The following is a 20,458-nucleotide window of genomic DNA, read 5'->3' as shown; positions in this document are numbered from 1 at the left end:
CTAGAAAGCAAAGAAGCAATAATAAATAAAACACAACCCAATAAAATTCTCAAATGCAAAACGATAGATAAATAAAAATAAGATCCTTATGTCTTATGCTAGGACAAATTCGTACAAGTGCTCCTTATTCCCAAGTTCCATTAGACAAAGTTGAAGTCTCTAATTAACCTTAACGTGTATTATAGGTCTATAAGTAGATAAAAATGTGAACCCAATTATCTTCCCCTTTGAATAGAATATGCATCCTCTGTTTGGGACCCCTCAACTCAAGAAAACATTAAAAAACTGGAACAGACACAAAATAGAGCAGTGAGATTCATAACAAACGAATTTTCACATTTGACTAGAGTAACACCTTTAGTAAAATCACTAAATTTAGAAAGCCTTCAGGACAGAAGACTCAAAAGTAAAGTAGCAATTATACATAAAACACTGAACCATAATCTTCAAATACAAAAACAAAATTTAATAAAATACTCTGAAAGACACAAAGATAAAGGCACATTCCTCGTCCCATATGCTAGGACAAATTTGTACAAATACTCCTTCTTCCCTAGTGCTATTAGAGCATGGAATGGGTTGCCTGAGCTAGCCAGGAAAACCAGTGACTTGGCTGAATTTAAGTCATTGGTTAATATGCATGACTAGATGCATGAGGCGTAGGACGTAATCATCTTCTTTTTTTAAAGTAACGTCTGTATTATATAAGATAAGATAAGAATGGACGACTATAATCTTCTATAAGATTTGGTGGTGTTGTTTTTTTTTTTTAACTTTCTCTTCTACTTGACGATGCCATCGTCGATTTGACCTCATAAATTAATGTTTTATTTTATAAACTTGTTCTGAACTAGTATTTTGGCTAACATGTTTGTCAATCAGAGTCTGAAGCCACTTAGCAGATTCAGCAACAAAAGCTGCATCATTTTATTGTTACCGGTCGTTGACTTGTAACACTAAACTGATGGTCGACAACTAAACCGTTGTAGGCGTGATATATCTTTACTAATAAAATTTGATAACTTGAATAACTTCCATTTCTAAATAAAACTAAATAGAACTTTATTTATAATATAGACAAAATCAATTTGTGAAAAATGAAATAAATGTAGTAGACTTTAGTAATCGTATCCGTTCTGGAGTCGTCTGTCCTAACTAAGACCGAATGACGACAATGCCACCTATGTTGCATCATTCACAACCAATCGCTAACCTCTTCATACCGTCACCATAGAAACACACACACTCCATAACCATCAAAACTGTGGAGAAGTTCACTGATTAGTAATCCTACCTTTCTAACTTTGGTTTTTGCCTTCAATGGAATACATTCAAGAGGTTCTCTTATGGAGAAATATACCTTCGTTGATGTCGCTGTAAGCATAATGCAGTAGGCAGGAGAAGAATATGTCAGAGTAGGTTCGAGCACACATACCTGCTTAACACCGCTGCAGGCATCAATAGGTGCTGATGTGGCCAGATTGGGCTCCATTAAATTACATCTCTGAGTTGTGGTGTTCAATATGCCACTGGGCATAGGCCGTCACATATATACATTTTTGTTTAAAAGTAAATTTGATCAATAACTTTGCAATCGTCTGCTTACAAAAAGTGTGATCACGTGTTCTGCTCAGCTTATTTTTGGATAGCAACAAGAGTCGCTTTTATCAAATTGTGACTGTCTTCAAATTTGAAGCTCTCTTTACATTAGTACTGCTACTATTCTTTTCACGTATCACGAGTCATAATTTTACACATTTGCGCTATACATGGGATACATTGAAGCACGCGCCATTCAGCCCTCACTGGCATAGAGGTAAGTAGCTAACATCAGATGGCCTCTGAAAGAGATAGTTAGAGAGCTCTCACAAAGACCCCGGGTATCACATTTGAGACCAAAAGAGAAGCCCTTGTTGGAGAAAGACGCAGAAGATAGAAAAAAATACACCTCTGGCGGGCAACGGCTTTGTCTGCACGAGATCAACTCAGGCGCCATTTTGCCCTCACTGGCATAGAGGTAAGTAGCTAACATCAGATGGCCTCTGAAAGAGATAGTTAGAGAGCTCTCACAAAGACCCCGGGTATCACATTTGAGACCAAAAGAGAAGCCCTTGTTGGAGAAAGACGCAGAAGATAGAAAAAAATACACCTCTGGCGGGCAACGGCTTTGTCTGCACGAGATCAACTCAGGCGCCATTTTGCCCTCACTGGCATAGAGGTAAGTAGCTAACATCAGATGGCCTCTGAAAGAGATAGTTAGAGAGCTCTCACAAAGACCCCGGGTATCACATTTGAGACCAAAAGAGAAGCCCTTGTTGGAGAAAGACGCAGAAGATAGAAAAAAATACACCTCTGGCGGGCAACGGCTTTGTCTGCACGAGATGCGGAAAAATATGTAGGTGGCAACTGGGTTTGCATAGTCATGTGAAACAATGCATTCACCCTTAATCTTCTGAAATGGAAGACATTGCCATTATTATTAATCATATTTGGCTGTATAACATCTCAAAACTTCACTTTCGAAACGCAATTTTCAATGAAGTAATAAAATAAAAAAACCTGAAGATTTTGCAGGACTGAGAATATATATTTTAGCGTGTGTGGTGTGTGATCCAAAACCCAGTAAGTAGGACTAGCCTTCTTTTCAGAGTGACACAATAATATCGCATGAATACTAATGATATTTATTTGTCAATTTATTGTAAACAACGGATGGCTGCCTGGTCGTGCGGTTTGCGCGCTAGACTGTCGTTCGGACTTATCGATAGTCCCAGGTTCAAACCCTGCCCGCTCCCATCCCCCGTCGTCCTACGGGAGGTTTGGACTAGGAAGTAATTATTTTCAACTCTGAAGGAACATCCGAAACATGTAAAACAAACATTTTACAAACAACAACAACTCACGAAAGATGTCACATATTTATTTTTTACTCTTCAACTGCTTTTACTGAAAATATTTCTTTGAATTAATAATACGCTGTATCAGTTTAAAAAAATGAAAACCAGAGTTTTCTTTATCATACTTAATCAGTAACAAATGTTTTACAGATACAAATAGATAAAATCATGGCCAAACTTTGTTTCACAGTTGAGGCCACAGCTCTAAAATGTGCTGTAAGGTTTGCTGTCACATTTGCGGTTAGGTACAAGGTTGGGACGGTCATATTAGTGACGTGACTCTGGAAGCCTTTAAGCCAAATAGTAAAATTTTTTTTCATTAATTCATTGTTGTCAGTGTCCCTCACAATGCAGCAGAGGATGATTCCATTATCGTCAATCTCTAGAGTCTTGTTAAATACAGTGGTGTGGATGGTACAGTCAGTTGTACCACTGGATTGATTTTTCCGCGTTGATAAACTATACTCTCTTTCATCGGAAGATAAACTTATGGATTTCCAAACAATTTTTAAGGTAGGTGGTCCCTGGTAAAATATAAATTAGATCGCATGGAATAAAAAAAACAACAACCATGATATAAAATTAATTCAACCAGTGGCGTCACTAGGGTCGGTGCAACTCGGTGCGGTTAGTTCAGAGTGTCACCTCACGTTTCTTAAAATTAATCTCTTCTCCCCTCCGAAAAAAAAAAAAACAACTACAACAACTATCTTAAAATTGTTTTTTTTTTGGTTGAGTCACAAAACGGTAAGCTAATTACTTTGATTGCCACACTGGAAAATGAATATTTATTCTATTTAAAAATTTTGTTGTTTTTGACATTTCATTTCTAGTTATTACATAGATTGAAAAAGTAAGTATGTTGAAATCAGGAAAAGACTTAGCATCAAGTGAACATAAATATTATTATTTCCTTAGTAGACGTTTATAAAGACACTCATGGAAATGGTTTAAATTCCTAGTGTTTCTCAACTGGCTTGTGCAGAGTTTCGTCCTGCCTGTGAACCAAACCCTGGGCTTCCAATACAGACGTCCATCGTGTATCACTCTGGAGCAAGAGAATATGGCATCTTGCAACAACCTGTCCAGATTTTGAAACTTTTCTTTAGCAAAACTAGATTGGAACAGAAACGGAATAACATCGAGATGTGTGTGTGTGACAAGGGCGTATATTATCAACATTTCTCTTTTTTTGCTAGCCATCGGCGATGTCATGGAATTAAAACAATAAATTAAAATATAGCTTTTATATGGCACTACTTTCATGCTTATAACATGCTCATAGCGCTTCGGTCCAATCTCGTTTGTGAACCGGTGGGAGGAGAGGGTGTCTTGGAGAAGTTTTTTTTCCGTGCTGCCTTTAGGCGCTCAGTAAACACAACTCTGCTCGAGTCGGGTGTCGAACCTCGAGCCCCCTTCATTGGTAGCCAAGCCCCCGGGCATGCTACCCTGCCTCATAGTGACGCCCGGGTGGAAACGATAGTAAGAGGAAACGATTAGGCTAAAGGGTAGCAAAAACAAGACTTCCGTGGGGGTGCCTAAGGGGGTGCGAGAGCATCCTCATTGCACTGTGCGGAGTTGTAAAAAAGCTCCCACAACCTTGTCACAATCCAGGCGCTGTTCCTCAAGGGGCCGTTACATAAATGGCGTGTCCCGCACAGTTAGCCTGGTATAGAAAAAGGAAAGTGGCAGGGGTCTTAGTGTATGCGGCCTCTTGCCACGAGTCTGACCCACCCGTCAGACAGAACAGTGTACATTGTTCTCATTCAGGCCGGTGAGAGGGAGCTCTTGTTCACTTTTGCTGGCCTAGAGTTCGAAGAGCCGATGGCTCAACTCTACATGACAGTTGAAGAAGAAGAAGAAGAAGTAGCCAAGCCGAGCCAAGTTCAAGCGTACTTAACCTCTCGACCTCCCATTCGGCATTCGCGAACCAAACCGAGTGACAGATCTTTGCAGACGATTTAGCATTACTCGGGGCTACAATTAAATGTATACAAGAGAGGATAAAGAGTCTCGATAGAGACGCACTCAAAATCTAAACTTTCGTAAAAATCAAAGTTATGTGTATTGGACCGTCAACATAGGCCATACAGAATTTAAAGAAAATAGAAATGTTCACCTATTTAGGTAGAGCTATCACAAACAATAGAGATTGTTATGGCACTATTAGAAATTAATTATTTGTAGCGGAAATGGGGAACTTTTTATTTACTAACAATGACGTGACCATAGACATTAATAAATATAGACTGGAAAAAGGAAATAACTTCATGTAACTTGAAAACATGTATATCTATTGTTGTCGGATTTCCGAATTCTGAAAAGTTTCATGATCTTCAGTCTTAGAGATTAAACAAAACTACACTGCTGTATAATAAAGTACACAAAATTGCCAGTCACAAATTTTCGTTTCATAAAACTCTTTTATCGGCCAGTCTATATTTATTTATGTCTATGGACGTGACTATTAAAACAAGGATAGGGTTTTAGAGTCGGAACGAAATAGAAGTCGACATCAACAGACGGCCTTCATGTCATTGTAGAACTACTTAGCATTTTATGAACGTAGCTAACTTTCGACGATTCCCTTCATTGTTATTAAACTTGTTCGATTTGGAGTATCAGCGTCGACTACCTTGTATTGATTGTTCGACCTTTCGCCGGTGTTAGTGGATTGTACATTTCGTTGAGTGTTACCTCCATTTTGGTCTGTTTGTATTAGACACCGCGGAAGCGCTTAAAAAGATGCATATCATGATGTTCCATGTCGGATTGGGAAATCAAGTACGAACAAATTCATTAGCCTGGAGACAAAGATCCACCATCTACGCAATCATCCACCCGACGGCCACCTACGCTTTCGAGACGATACATGTCGAAAAGATACTAGACGTGTCGAAAAGATACTAAACGTGTCGAAAAGATACTAAACGTGTCGAAAAGAAAAGATACTAAACGTGTCGACAAGATATAAACGTGTCGAAAAGATACTAAACGTGTCGACAAGATACTAAACGTGTCGAAAAGATACTAAACGTGTCGAAAAGATACTAAACGTGTCGAAAAGATACTAAACGTGTCGAAAAGATACTAAACGTGTCGAAAAGATACTAAACGTGTCGACAAGATACTAAACGTGGCTCAACAGTAATGCCCGAGAAGGATTCCCAGGAATAACATACCGTTACCGAGATCATATCATAGATATATCCCTCCCGTGCGAACATTCACCCTCACCCCTAGTAACGCCACTGGTTCTAATCACTATACATATAAAGCGAATGAAAGACGCCTTAAATGTAGCAATTTCAAAAATATTTATTAAAATGCAGTCTTAAAATATTTTTATACTTAGTTAAGGAACAAAAAAAAAACAACAACAACAAAACAACTAAAATTATAAACCGGTGAAGGTTACGAACAACGAATAATTGAGGGAGACCGATGCTTAAGACGGCTTTGCCCTCTTCGCAGCGCATCGCGACCGCATAAAAATGTTACATACTGTAACAAATGTTACATACTGTCACAAATGTTACTTACTGTCACAAATGTTACATACTGTCACAAATGCTACTTACTGTCACAAATGTTACTTACTGTCACAAATGTTACTTACTGTCACAAATGTTACATACTGTCACAAATGTTACTTACTGTAACAAATGTTACTTACTGTCACAAATGTTACATACTGTCACAAATGTTACATACTGTCACAAATGTTACATACTGTCACAAATGTTGCATACTGTCACAAATGTTACATACTGTCACAAATGTTACATACTGTCACAAATGTTACTTACTGTCACAAATGTTGCATACTGTCACAAATGTTACATACTGTCACAAATGGTACTTACTGTCACAAATGGTACTTACTGTCACAAATGTTGCATACTGTCACAAATGTTACATACTGTCACAAATGTTACTTACTGTCACGAATGTTGCATACTGTCACAAATGTTACTTACTGTCACAAATGTTACTTACTGTAACAAATGTTACATACTGTCACAAATGTTGCATACTGTCACAAATGTTACTTACTGTCACAAATGTTACTTACTGTTACAAATGTTACTTACTGTAACTGTACAAGTCAACGTCACATTGTCTCCAACGTCATTTATCGATTCCGATTCTAAGTCTCCCATTTGCGGGGTAAAGTTCAAGTTTATAGATATAGGAGCTGGAATAGAATAACTTCATATTAGAATGAATAATTAAATACAATGTACGTTACATAAAGACAGAAAATGACAATTATACACATTGAAAAACAAATAAGAAATACTTTGATAAATATTAGGAAATATATTTTGTCAATTTACAAAATACAAATTATATTTGTAGACTAGAAAAAAACAACAACAATACAACGAGAAATTAGTTAAACTTTAATAAGATACGACCAGAAGAAGAAAAAAACTAATTAAAATTATGTTACAATCTCAAACTATATAGAAGCTACGGTCAGTGGCGTAAAGGGTGAAAAAAAAAATCTTTGCACTGTAATATTTCAAAAGCGTAAAGTGAATTATCGGGGTTGGTGGCCGGTCTTCGTTTAGTGTTAGTTGGTCGCTAGTAATTCTTCACGGTTGGTTAGTCATTTTTTAAACGTGTTTTACTTCTTAGTAAAGTAGGTCAAGGGAGGATCGGGTGATGACGATGTAAAGGTCATTAGTTTCTGTGGCCTACGGTAAACGAGTGTGTTATTTGGCCAGCACAACGAGCAAGCGCCTTTAATTTTCCCCAACTAAGCAACCCATAAGATGCAAGTCATAGTCTAGCTTCTAAACATCAACAGTTAATTTCTGTATTCACTCATTGTAAAACAGCCCAGCATTTTAAGGGTTAACTACAATAGCGTTGCCAACCGAAAGATTTTTTTTTAAATGTCAGTAAAAATGGCGAAAATTTTTTAAAAAAGTCAAAGTTGCTGACCCGACGAAACTTGGATGTTTTTTAAACCTCGTTTGTGGAGGACCCTCTTGTGGATGATCCCGGTCAGTAGCCCCACGACCCTCTCTTGTGGAGGATCCCGGGTCAGTAGCCCCACGACCCTCTCTTGTGAAGGATCCCGGGGCAGTAGCCGCACGACCCTCTCTTGTGGATGATCCCTGGTCATTAGCCCCACGACCCTCTCTTGTGGAGGATCCCGGGTCAATAGCCACACGACCCTCTCCTGTGGAGGATCCCGGGGCAGTAGCCCCACGACCCTCTCTTGTGGAGGATCCCGGGTCAGTAGCCCCACGACCCTCTCTTGTGGAGGATCCCGGGTCAGTATCCCCACGACCCTCTCTTGTGGATGATCCCGGGTCAGTAGCTCCATGACCCTCTCTTGTGGATGATCCCGGGGCGGTAGCCCCACGACCCTCTCCTGTGGAGGATCCCGGGGCAGTAGCCCCACGACCCTCTCTTGTGGATGATCCCTGGTCATTAGCCCCACGACCCTCTCTTGTGGAGGATCCCGGGTCAATAGCCACATGACCCTCTCCTGTGGAGGATCCCGGGGCAGTAGCCCCCACGACCCTCTCTTGTGGAGGATCCCGGGTCAGTAGCCCCACGACCCTCTCCTGTGGATGATCCCGGATCAGTAGCCCCACGACCCTCTCCTGTGGATGATCCCGGATCAGTAGCCCCACGACCCTCTCCTGTGGATGATCCCGGGTCAGTAACACCACGACCCTCTCCTGTGGACGATCCCGGGTCAGTAGCCCCATGACCCTCTCTTGTGGAGGATCCCGGGTCAGTAACCCCGCTTGGGCTTTGGTTGTTACGTTACTATCCCCAAATTGAGGTCAAGAAACATTATTAATTCGTGACAGTAATTAACAACAGTTTGCGATTTTTTTTACTATCTATCGATATTGGCTGCAGGTGCCTTGCTTTATCCAATTTCACCTCTTAAAGTCTTCCTTTACAAATTTTGAAACATAAAGTGAATCAATTTTGAATAAAGAGCACAAACTAAGGTATAAGTCTACTTAATACTGTCAGATAAATGTTTCAATAAGAGTAAATTGTCATAAAATAACTAAAGCTATTATTACCTAAAAAAATAATTTGATCGCCTATATCGATCTGAGTTATATCGATCCTGTTGTTCACTACTGTGATGCACTTATAATCTCCGGTATCTTTGCATTCAAACTCAGTTAGTTGCAGTAAGAGTTTTAATGATGTAATGTTCGCATTTGCTACATCATTCTCGAAACTGACCGTCCATGGTTCTGAAGATGGGAAGAACTAAGGATGAAAAGAAGAGTACAGAATACTTAATACAACCAAACTTATCAAAACGTATTCTTATTTTCACGATTTACACGACAGGCAAAATAACTGTGTAAATAGCGTTCTTTCTATCAATGTTTAGAACTTGATATAACAGTTAGAGTCTGTATTCAATTGTTTGTCTGGAGATCTAATAGAACACAATGACTAAAAAGTAAGAGGCTGTGTTTAAATGTTTGTCTGGAAATCTAATAGAACACATTGACTAAATGTTTGTCTGATGATCTGATAGAACACAATGACTAAATGTTTGTCTGGAGATCTAATAGAACACAATGACTAAATGTTTGTCTGGAGATCTAATAGAACACAATGACTAAAAAGTAAGAGGCTGTGTTTAAATGTTTGTCTGGAGATCTAATAGAACACACTGACTAAATGTTTGTCTGGAGATCTAATAGAACACACTGACTAAATGTTTGTCTGAAGATCTAATAGAACACATTGACTAAATGTTTGTCTGGAGATCTAATAGAACACAATGACTAAATGTTTGTCTGGAGATCTAATAGAACACAATGACTAAAAAGTAAGAGGCTGTGTTTAAATGTTTGTCTGGAGATCTAATAGAACACAATGACTAACAAGATTACAAAGAGAGTATGTGCTATCACACCAACTCAGAGGCGGACTCCATCGAATTCACCAATGGACCAGGAATATTCAAGCCGTAGTCTTGTTTTGATCGTTGAAAGCAAATACAATTTAAAAATCACTGGGCACTAAAATAATAATATATTAAAAAAATTCGCTTTTTCTTTAACAGACATACCTAAGTATTTTTTAAACTACAAGTTGTTGTTTTATATATATATATACAAAACTAAATCGTCTATTCCCATTTCGGGGGCCGCTAAAAAGCAAAAGACTGTTTAAATGTTTGTCTGCAGATTTTGGGTCCGTTAATTTTAGTGGTACTTTGACTTATCCTCCATCCCCAACGTGAACAACTAAAAATTGGTCCTTCGTACACATCTTCGATCTCATTTCTGCAGTTCTCTTTTGGTATTTTGTTCTCTGAATAAAAAGCAATATTAATTCTGTTTTTATTAATTGTATTCGTTTATTAGACCCCATAAGAATGTAGCGAAACGACAATAGAACTAGATTTATCTTTTCAATGCTATTAGAATTATATTTTTTTTTGACTTTGTTACATAGTACCGTTTCTCTCTCTCTCTCTCTCTCTCTCTTTCTCTCTCTCTCTCTCGTAAAAAAAAACAAAACAAAATAAAAAGACTCTAGATCTATCTTATTAATACTATTTAGAACGCGTGTAAAATAAAAAAAAAAGTATGTAGCCTATAGCTCCTCTTTCGTGATCGAAGATGAGCACATTTCTCATATCATATGGACTCGAAGATAACTAAATCCAATTCTGGCTTTAAAAAGTCGGCTGCATACGTGGCGTGGGTAGGTTTGGTCAGTTGCAGGGAGCTCTTAAAGGTATCTTTAGATCGTTTTATTGACCCCACTGTTAGCGCTTTCCTGCACACAACTCCCCTCACAGAAGTCGTTTGGGAAGGCGATTGTCTGGCATGCGGGCTATAAGTCCCGCCCATCAAAATTGGGACCTTGTTACTGTGGCATTGATACAGTTCATGTTGGACAGCTGTAGGATTTCAGTATCTAATATGTGGTCGGACCAACGTACCTTATGAATACTCGTTAGACAGCGTAAATGGAAGGAGTTAAGTAAGTGGTTCAGAGCTTGCAGTATGTACACATTATTTTTAGCAACAATTAAGCCCAACCAACTAATATGTTCTAACTTATCCACCTTATGAATTTTCCTTAGAGAGTGTAGGTGGAAGGAGTTTAGCTTTTTGATTTGGCGGGAATATAAGGTCCAGGACTCTGATGCATATAAGAGTAAGGAAAGCACTACAGCACAGTAGACTTTTAGTTTTGTGGATATGCTGAGTCCTCTCCGTTGCCACACTTGTCCTTGAAGTCTGCCAAAAGCAGCAATGGCATGTGCAAGACGGAGGTCAACCTCATCATCTAAGTTTTCATTTGCTGATATGGTGCTTCCCAGATACACAAACTTTTCAACATTTGATAGTCTCTGGCCATCTATAAGAAGTAAACTTTATGGAAAAAGAACAAAATTGCTTTAAAAATACGGGATTCGTGATATACTTTCTGATTAGACTGCGGCTTTTTTGGAAAAAAAGACCGAAAATAAATTACAAAGGTTTGATAGCGCTTGAGGTTTTTCGCAAATAGCGGCAGACAGGTTATGTATCTGTCAAAAGCGTTCTTTGTGAGCACTTAGGAGGTAAAAGTGACATGTGTAAGAAACTCGATGCGGATACGTACGATAGTTTAAGAGATTTCGTAATAGATCAGTGGTATTCTCGCGTATATATATATATATATATATATATATATATATATATATATATATATATATATATATATATACATATATCATGGGCGTAGCCAGGGGGGGTTTGGGGTTCACCCCCCCCCCCCGAAATGAAATCCCCCCCCTTGGGGGGATCGGAATTTAGTGAATGATTTTTTGCTTTGATTTTGTTTATTTTAGGTGAGATTTTAATACTAAACCATCAATTGTCCCAGCACAACCAATGGGGTTTTGAGTTTAAAACCCCTTACCGGGGGGGTTCGAGTTTAAAACCCCCTACCAGGAATTTTGAATTTAAACCCCCCCTACTAGGGGTTTTGAGTTTTAAACCCCCTACTTGGGGTTTTTGCAGTTACCCCCCCCCCTCTTCTATAAAACAAAATAAAACAAAAATGCAAACGAAAATCCCCTAATTCCAAAAGCACAGTTAAGGGAGATTTTGATTTTAAAACCCCCTCCAAAATTTATAATAAACCCCCTCTTCAATTTAAAAAAAAGTAAATTACGCACTCCAAATGTTATGAGCGTAGCGTACCTCTTTAATAATAAAAACAAAGCAAATTATACACTCAAAATGTTTTTAGTGTAGTCAAATGGGTTTTTAGTTTAAACTCCCCTCCAGTGGAGTTTGAAGCTAAAAAGTACCTCTTCAATATAAATAAAAGCAAATTTCTCACACTAAAATCTATGAACGCAGCCAAAGGGGTTTTGAGTTTAAACCCCCCGCCAGGGGGGTTTGAGGCTAAAAAGTACATCTTCAGTGTAAGAAAAAAAGCTAATTAAGCACTCAAAATGCTATGAGCGTTGCCAAAAGGGGTTTTGAGTTTAAACCCCCATTCAGAGGGGTTTAATGCTAAAAATACCTCTTCAATATAAAAAAAAGCAAATTACACACTAAAATTATTTGAGCGTAGCCAATCCAATCGGGGGTTTTGAGTTTAAAACCCTCTTCTACAGATGGCGTTTGTTTAAAGTTTAAAACCCCTCCAGATGGTTTTGAGTTTAAGATCCCCCTACAGAGCATTTTGAGATGGAAAACCCCCAACAGATGATTTTGACGATAAAACTTCTCTTTTCCATATAAAATCTAAAGCAAACTACAGTCACTTAATTCCAATAGCGTATTCAAGAGTGGTTACACATTTTTACCAGTGGCAGGGCTCCCTTAATAAACTGCAGTGAATGGTCATCTGCCGAAATTGAAAAACACTAAATGTGGCTCAACAAAGATGGCTAAGACAGATTTTAGGAGTCAGTTATAGAGATCGGGTTTAAATCAAATAAATCCTAAGCCGAACTGGGAGTCGACCCTTTAGTAAGATTGTGAGAGAGCGACACATGAGGTTTGCTGGACATGTTCTCCGACAAAATGAATTACGCATAAGAAGAGTTGCAATGATATCCTAGTACAACTTGACGCCACTCATTCATTGAGGTCCTCATGGCAGGTGGGAAGAGGCTTCAGACATTACCAGTGACAGATTTTTATGGAAACAGCTTCACGTCAAATGCTCCGAACGGCGCGGTAGGGTCTAAGTCAGTAAGAATAGCACATTAGGTTTTTGAAATAAAACTTTTTAATAGCAGGAAAATGCACTGTAGATACCTCAGAATTTGCATTTTTTGGCTTTCAATACCAGAAATAGTGCTTGGCGGCGGGGCATCGCCCCGCGCTGGGGGAGCTCCTAGCGCTCCCCCAGACCCCCTTACTAATATTGGCGGGGAATCTACAATTTTTCTACTAACTCATGGAAGAACCTATGCTAGGGCACAATAAACGTCTTCCGAAACAATGAAGGGTTAGAATGCAATAAAGATTATGTACACACACACACACATAAATACATATAAGAAAAAATTCGACTAACCCTAACCCCCCCACCCCCCGAAAAAAAAATCCTGGCTACGCCCATGATATATATATATATATATATATATATATATATATATATATATATATATATATATATATATATATATATATATATATATATATATATATATATATATATAAAACTGATGATTCAAAGTTTTTTTTATTTTTAAAAGGTGAGGTAAATGTATGTTACTTACACTTGAAATCCTAGGGGTGCTTCGAATCGATGACCTAATTATCGACACTATTTTTGAGAATCTTGTTTCCGACGGCGTTTCTCGAAGGATGGCCATCATAGTGAACGTTATTGGTAGCGAGAATGTGTCGATGACTACTTCACAGGTGACCTTGACTGTTGATATATTTGTCCATTCTGCGTGGAGTTCTATGTCAATGAATGGGGTTAACTGCTTTGTCGACACTCCGACTAAGAATAATTAATATTAAGTGTTTAGTAAAAAAAAAAAAAAGGGCTTTGATTTTTTTTAGAAATTTTAAAAATAAAAAAAAAAAATAAAAAGAATACTTTAAAAAAGAAAGATAATACCTCATTTAAAGAACTTTATAGAGAGCTTACTTTATTTCTTGATAACAAAGGAATGTAAGATTCAAACAACCTGAACATTTTTTTTACCACCGCCCGAGAAAGAATCCTGGTTAAGCGAATGTAATCTGTCGAAGTCCTACATCTTACTGCCTGGTCTGGATGGCTGCCTGGTCTTGCGGTTTGCACGCTGGACTTATCGATGGTCCCGGGTTCAAACCCTGCCCGCTCCCATCCCCCGTCGTCCTGCGGGAGGTTTGGACTAGGAAGTAATTATCTTCAACTCTGAAGGAACATCCGAAACATGTAAAACATTTTCCATTTTCCAAAAAGATCAAGGCTTATAACAATTTCATGCAAAAATAAAATTCGTAGCCTACCTATCGAGATCATTATATGGAGTAAGATTGCTCGACTTAAACCCATGGCATGTGCAATTAACACTATTCCTCGAGAAAGCTTATCTTCCACACCTGAGCCTGTTAAAGAAACATTTTTAAAGCTAATTTTAATTTAATCACAAAACTTTCTTATGAAAATGAACGTCTCGATATGTATAGTAGTAGCAAGTAGCTTTAAAATTATTGTGTTTTTTTTTTCTATACAGTACTTCCTATATAAAGCTAATGACTTTTTGTAACAGCGATTACTTTTATCTCAATAACAAATTAATCGATAATATAAAAAGTCTCTTAATAAACTCTCAATGAACAATATTAAAGTGATCATGACATATATAATATTGATATGAAGTGAGCATATAACGGCATAACAAACTATGACTCAAACTCTTACTAACAAAACTATCTATAAAAATGTAAGTATTTGTAATAGAAATACACAGAACAAAAATTTAGAGGTACATTTCTTAGTCCATATGCTAAGACAAATCCATACAAATGCTCCGTCTTCTCTAGTGCTATTAGAGCATGAAATGGGTTGCTTGAGCTAGCCAGGAAAACCATTGACTTATCAGAGTTTAAGTCATTGATTAACATGCATGACTAGATTGACACAAAAAATGAATAGGACGTATTTATCTTCTTATCTGAAGTAACGTCTGTAATCTATAAGATACATATATGTTGCAATAAAATACGTATTGACCTTTAAAAGACTAATATATTAATGTACAATATATTTCTACATATTTAGCGACAAATAGTCCTGTCGCAAAAAAACGTCCAACATTCACACCTACCATCCTATTTCTTGATTCTATAGAAAACAATATTAGATCTAGATTCTAGATCTAGCTATGAGATGTCTTCAAAGTTTGTCCTCAACTAGACCTAGATAGATCCACTAACGGATCCAGAACTTTGGAGTGGGGGGCGATCATTTTTCTCAAACCCCAACCCTAACGCCCAGTAAACCATAACCCTATGCATAAAAGCATATGTTTTACAATTATATATATATATATATATATATATATATATATATATGTAATTGTAAAACAGAAAAAGTATGTGTTTGTCAGATATGCGGCCCCTCCCAACTGGTACAACCCTTCTTCATTTTATATTGACTAATAATAAAATTTTAGATTAGAGTGTGGTGCGGTATAGGATACAAGTGGGTTTAAATATCAATATGTAGCTTATATTATACAGATATTCAACTAATTTGGTTCACTAACTATGATTTCTCCATAAAAATAGGACCGCCCCACCATTTAGAGGGCTAGAGTGGGGAGGGCAGTAGATGCAATTGCTCCCCCCCCCACCCACCAAATCGGCCAAGATACCAGAAGGGGAACGAAATAATAAAAAAAAATTATATAGTAGTTCAACTAATTTTGTTCACAAACTATGATTTCTCCAAGTAGGAGTCACTAGGATCGCCCCCCCTCCACTCAAAAGATTTAGGTGGGAAGGGCAGTAGAGGTATTCGCCCCCAACCCCACCCACTCAATCACTAACAGAGAAACGACATTATATAAAGATTGGTTAAAACTAGATATTTGATTCTGTTAACAAGCTGTAATTTCTACAAATACATTGGACCACCCCCCTCCCCCCCCACTCGAAAGTTTATAAGGGGGGGGGGGCGGGAATGATACCATCGCCCCTCCCCACCCAAACAAACCGGCTAACAAACTAGAGGAAAGGGGGGGGGCGAAATAATCTTAAAATAGTTTGAAATAAAAATAATTACTAAATATTATTAACATAAGTAAGAAATTCGTACACAAACTGTGTACTTTCTATACTAAAATTCGTCCATCCCCCTACCCCGAAGTGTCGGCCGAGTGGGGGGGGGGAGATCGCCCCCTACCGCCCCCTCCGGATCCGCCAGTGGATAGATCTAGATCTAATTCCCTAATTGAATTGGCAGAATTTAAGTCATTGGTTAACAATAACATGAACATGCATGACTAGATAGATGCATGACTCGTAGGACGTCATCATCATCTTTTTTGGAGTATTGCATTGTATAAGAAAAGATTTTGACAGAGTAAACATGGTTATGGTCTCCATAGGCTTATCTACTTTTACGTAACTTACCCAAGAAAAAGGAACATAAACAAAGCCGCTACAATAATCCTACACAGTTCTAAAACTAAATGAGCCAAAAACTAAATGAGTCACCAGTTTCAAGACGGAAGAAAAGTTTTAATTACGAAAACAAAAATAACAATAATGCGAAACTAATGGGTGATGCCAAATTGTGCAGCTGCGCAAGATACTATCTATCTGTCTATTTATTTCTATATGTAGGTCGCTGACCCCAAACTGTATCGGCACTGCCGTTCCTTTGGATACATCAGAGGGGATTTTTAAATGTATTCTTACCATAAAAAAAACTTACCAGCTTGGGTTAAATATCTATTCTTAAGCCTGGACTAATTTGTTTAATACAATATGTACCGATAGCAAAGACAAACAGATACAAAAACTCTTTTATTCCCCTGGCAATCAAATCATTAAATAGAAACAATCTGATATAAACTTTGTCACATGTACAGTATGAGTTAGTCTGGTGTGAGTGTAAATTTTTTTTTGTTTTTTTGTTATAGTTTTTTTTTCGGTATAACGCAGAAATTGTAAGACAAATTTCCTTACGAAAAATAAAATTATTATTATTATTTTGTTAGAAAGGAACGAGTATTCATTCTCTGGCGCTGCCAGGGTCGAGTTTCGCTAAAGAGAAACAAAATTAATCGAAGTCCCTTTAACAGTTTCCACTGAGGAATTTTCTGGTGATGTGGCAGGTCTGCAGCATTACCGCTCTCTGACAACGAGAATGTTTCTAGCAATGTTAAGGGCCTTGAAGGTGTCTGTGAGGTCAGTTGTTATTATCCCTCTAGGTTGATATAACAATGGGGTATATTGTTATTTTGGACAATTTTCCAAGCCTAGGTTCCCATATTTTCTTTGTTTTTCTATCTCAGTTTTTCTTAAATTATGAGACAGTGGTACAGCGATGTCGATAATGGTAGCGTTTTTTCTTTTTTATCAACGGACAGAAGATCCAGGCGATTGAAATCTACCGTTTTGTCAGAATAGGCCTATCCCAGTACAGCAGATGTTCAGTAGACTCGAGAATTATTATTATTATTTATAATAAGGAGAAGTGTCTTTACCGATCAATTTGTACGTCAAAGCCAGGTGTTGATGTATTAACTTTGCAACTTGGTTATGGCGACCTAGATATGCTGATTCTGATAGGGCTGGACATCCTGCCATAATGTATTCAATCGACTCGCCCACATTTCCACATTTTCGGCATTTGTCGACAACATTGAGTTTCAGGATATGCTTCTCGTAATTTTTTGTTCTGATTACTCTGTCCTGTATTGCTGTAACAAAGCCTTGAGTTTCAGGGTAGAAATGACCTGCTTTGAGCCATGTTAAGGAAGCAGCCCATGTAATAAAGCCTGGAATTTTCCGTGGAGTTTTTTTTCTTCCCATTGGCGAATCTCATGCCCTACGTCGTCCAAACCGACATTGACATTAGCATTGTGTAGGTTTAGAGGGGTTGCCTCCGAGTCGTAGAAAGGAAACTAATTGATTGCTGGAGGCGAGCAGTTTTGATCGTATTTTTAAAACTTGCATCTTACACAATTTGAAGATGTTCTGCAATCCACGACCCCATACTTACTGGGCAGGTATAACCTTATGGTGGAGGACTTGGGGTGTAGGCATCGAAATTTGGTTAGTAATTTTCTAGTGAGCCTATCAATGTCATGTAGGTCTGTGTTGTCAGTCCATTTGATCACACCGAACGTGTAAAGGAGCACTGGGACGGCCCAGCTGTTTATTGCAGTGATGAGATTACTGCCAGACAGTTTGGTGTTGAGGATTTTATTAACTCTTTGCTTATATTTACCAAGAAAGTCTTCTTTTAATTTCTTATGGTTTATATTGGCATTCTGGTTTATTCCAAGATATTTATAAAGAGAGGCAGAGTTCAATTCCTCGATGCCTTCAAATGCAATGTTAGTGTTGACTGCATTGCCCTTGTTAATGAAACACTTATCCAGGCCAAAAGACATACAGATATCGTCACTAAAGCATTTTACCGTTTTGATTAAGGTGTGTAACTTTTGCTCGGTTTCTGCACATAGCTTTAGATCATTGGTTCCCAAACTTTTTTATCTCGTAGATCCCTTGCCATGTTTTCTGCTTTTCGGTAGACCCCCTGCCAGTGGCGTAGCAAGGTACCCGTGGGCCCGGGTTCAAGAACATCTTGGTGGGCCCCCTCCAGCCAATAAGACAAATTTGGTGTGTGACAAAAATGAGTAATCTAAATGCAAAGACATTCCAATGTAAAGATCGTACCTTTTAAAAAAAATAAGTTATTCCAATGGATGGTTTTAAGGTAATACAATGAGAATGTGTGGGCATTGGCATCATATTGGTTTCAAAATCAACCACCGCAAGAAAACAAAGAAACAAACAAACTTCGAATGGATGGCTTTGAGGTCATACGATGAGAATGTATGGGCATTGGCATCGTATTGGTTTCAAAATCAACCACCGCTGGAATCCGCTATCGGAATAATTTAAATAGGCACTCGCTGAACCTCCAAGAAAACATTTAACATCTATATTTCATTTAGTATGGGGATCCAACCCAGGACTTGTGTGACAGGCTCAAGCTAAATGCTAGGACTATAGGACGTAACCACTGCCTGCTACATAAGTAAATATCACACCAGTACTGCGATGACTATAGGACGTAACCACTGCTTGCTACACAAGTAAATATCACACCAGTACTGCTAGAACTATAGGACGTAACCACTGCCTGCTACACAAGTAAATATCACACTAGTAGGCCTACTCCGGGTTCAAGAACATCTTGATGTGCTCCTCTCCAGCCAATAAGACAAATTTAGTGTGTGACAAAAAATGAGAAAAACTAAATGTCAAGACATTCCAATGTAAAGGTCGTACCTTTTTCTTTAAAAAAGTAATTATGTCATAACGTTTGATTCAGTTAGGACTGCATATAAGTAATAGTGTCTTAAAAGTCAATGTTTTTACAACTTCTTAACAGAGTTAAACTACTTACAAGTGTTTCAAATGAACAAATAAATGTTCTTCCTAAGTTCTAATGTGGGCTCCAACTGGCCTTGAGGCATGGGCCCAAGCGTAATGAGCTCCTTCGCGCCATGGTTGCTACGCCACAGCTGTGGGCCCCTATTGCTTGTGGGCCCCGGTTCATTGAACCCCTTCGCGCCATGGATGCTACGCCACTGCCCCCTGCTTAACTTATATTTGCATTTTTGCAAATTCATCGACTCCATTTTTTTAAACTAATTTCTAACAGTAGTGAGTGTAAGAATGAAAAATAGATATTTATCTTTTTTTATTCATAAAATTCAAATTTAAACCAATTAAAATAATATTTTTTACTGGAATCACCAAAACACACTGGAAATGTTGTCTTTTTTGCACGTCTATTATCCGTTGCTATGGATATTATGTTTCATATAGGAATTTGTTGTTCTATGATGTAATCATCAAACATTAAAAATTAATTAATCAATTAATTAATTTGCCTTATGTATCATTGTAAAAGTTTTCGCAATGCGCAGTTTCTCGTGTATTTCTTGATCTTTCACGTGTGGCTCAAATATTGGATATGCAGAACTGTTTTCACTAACAGCAGAAGGGGCCAAGGTGAGTAACCGGCGCCTAAACCAGTAACTTTGAGCAGGAAGGGCTCATTAGCCTTGGCTTGCAGCCCACCTAGCAGAAGGAAAACTTAATTCAAACCTCTGCTGCTTGCAACTTTACCCAAACACTGGAAACGTTTCGTGGGTCAACCCTGTTAAAAATAAGGAGCCGGCGACCCTTAACCAGTTTGAAGCACACAGCATTACATTCTGTCAGAGCCTGTGATACCGCTGATCTAAAACACAGAAAGTATGTCGTTTACAAAGCATTACATAAGAAGTCTTCAATTTTATAACTCATGCCATCAATGTGCCATTGAACTGTATTGTTGCTTAA

General features: G+C 38.1%; 1 protein-coding gene across 3 annotated transcripts; it reads right to left on the bottom strand.

Annotated features, from left to right (window-relative positions):
* Window positions 1-2,904: 2,904 nt before the first annotated feature.
* Window positions 2,905-16,638, bottom strand: LOC106062799 (uncharacterized). 3 transcript variants are annotated; one of them, XM_056037399.1, is made up of 6 exons: window positions 16,502-16,638; window positions 14,372-14,470; window positions 13,645-13,874; window positions 8,960-9,155; window positions 6,973-7,095; window positions 2,905-3,421 (listed from the first exon to the last, which is right to left on the bottom strand). In XM_056037399.1, exons 2-6 carry the CDS (start codon window positions 14,415-14,417, stop codon window positions 3,369-3,371), a joined length of 648 nt encoding a protein of 215 aa, XP_055893374.1. In that variant the 5' UTR covers window positions 14,418-14,470; window positions 16,502-16,638; the 3' UTR covers window positions 2,905-3,368. The 3 variants fall into 3 exon arrangements, with proteins under 3 accessions (XP_055893374.1, XP_055893372.1, XP_055893373.1); XM_056037397.1 differs by having other exon boundaries at window positions 6,992-7,095; XM_056037398.1 differs by lacking the exon at window positions 2,905-3,421 and adding an exon at window positions 3,429-3,978 and having other exon boundaries at window positions 6,992-7,095.
* Window positions 16,639-20,458: the final 3,820 nt, after the last annotated feature.

Source organism: Biomphalaria glabrata, chromosome 8, assembly GCF_947242115.1.
Source record: "Biomphalaria glabrata chromosome 8, xgBioGlab47.1, whole genome shotgun sequence".
NCBI classification, from domain to species: domain Eukaryota; kingdom Metazoa; phylum Mollusca; class Gastropoda; family Planorbidae; genus Biomphalaria; species Biomphalaria glabrata.
Note: the sequence above shows the minus strand (reverse complement) of the source record. Positions and strands in the feature narration are given on the sequence as shown.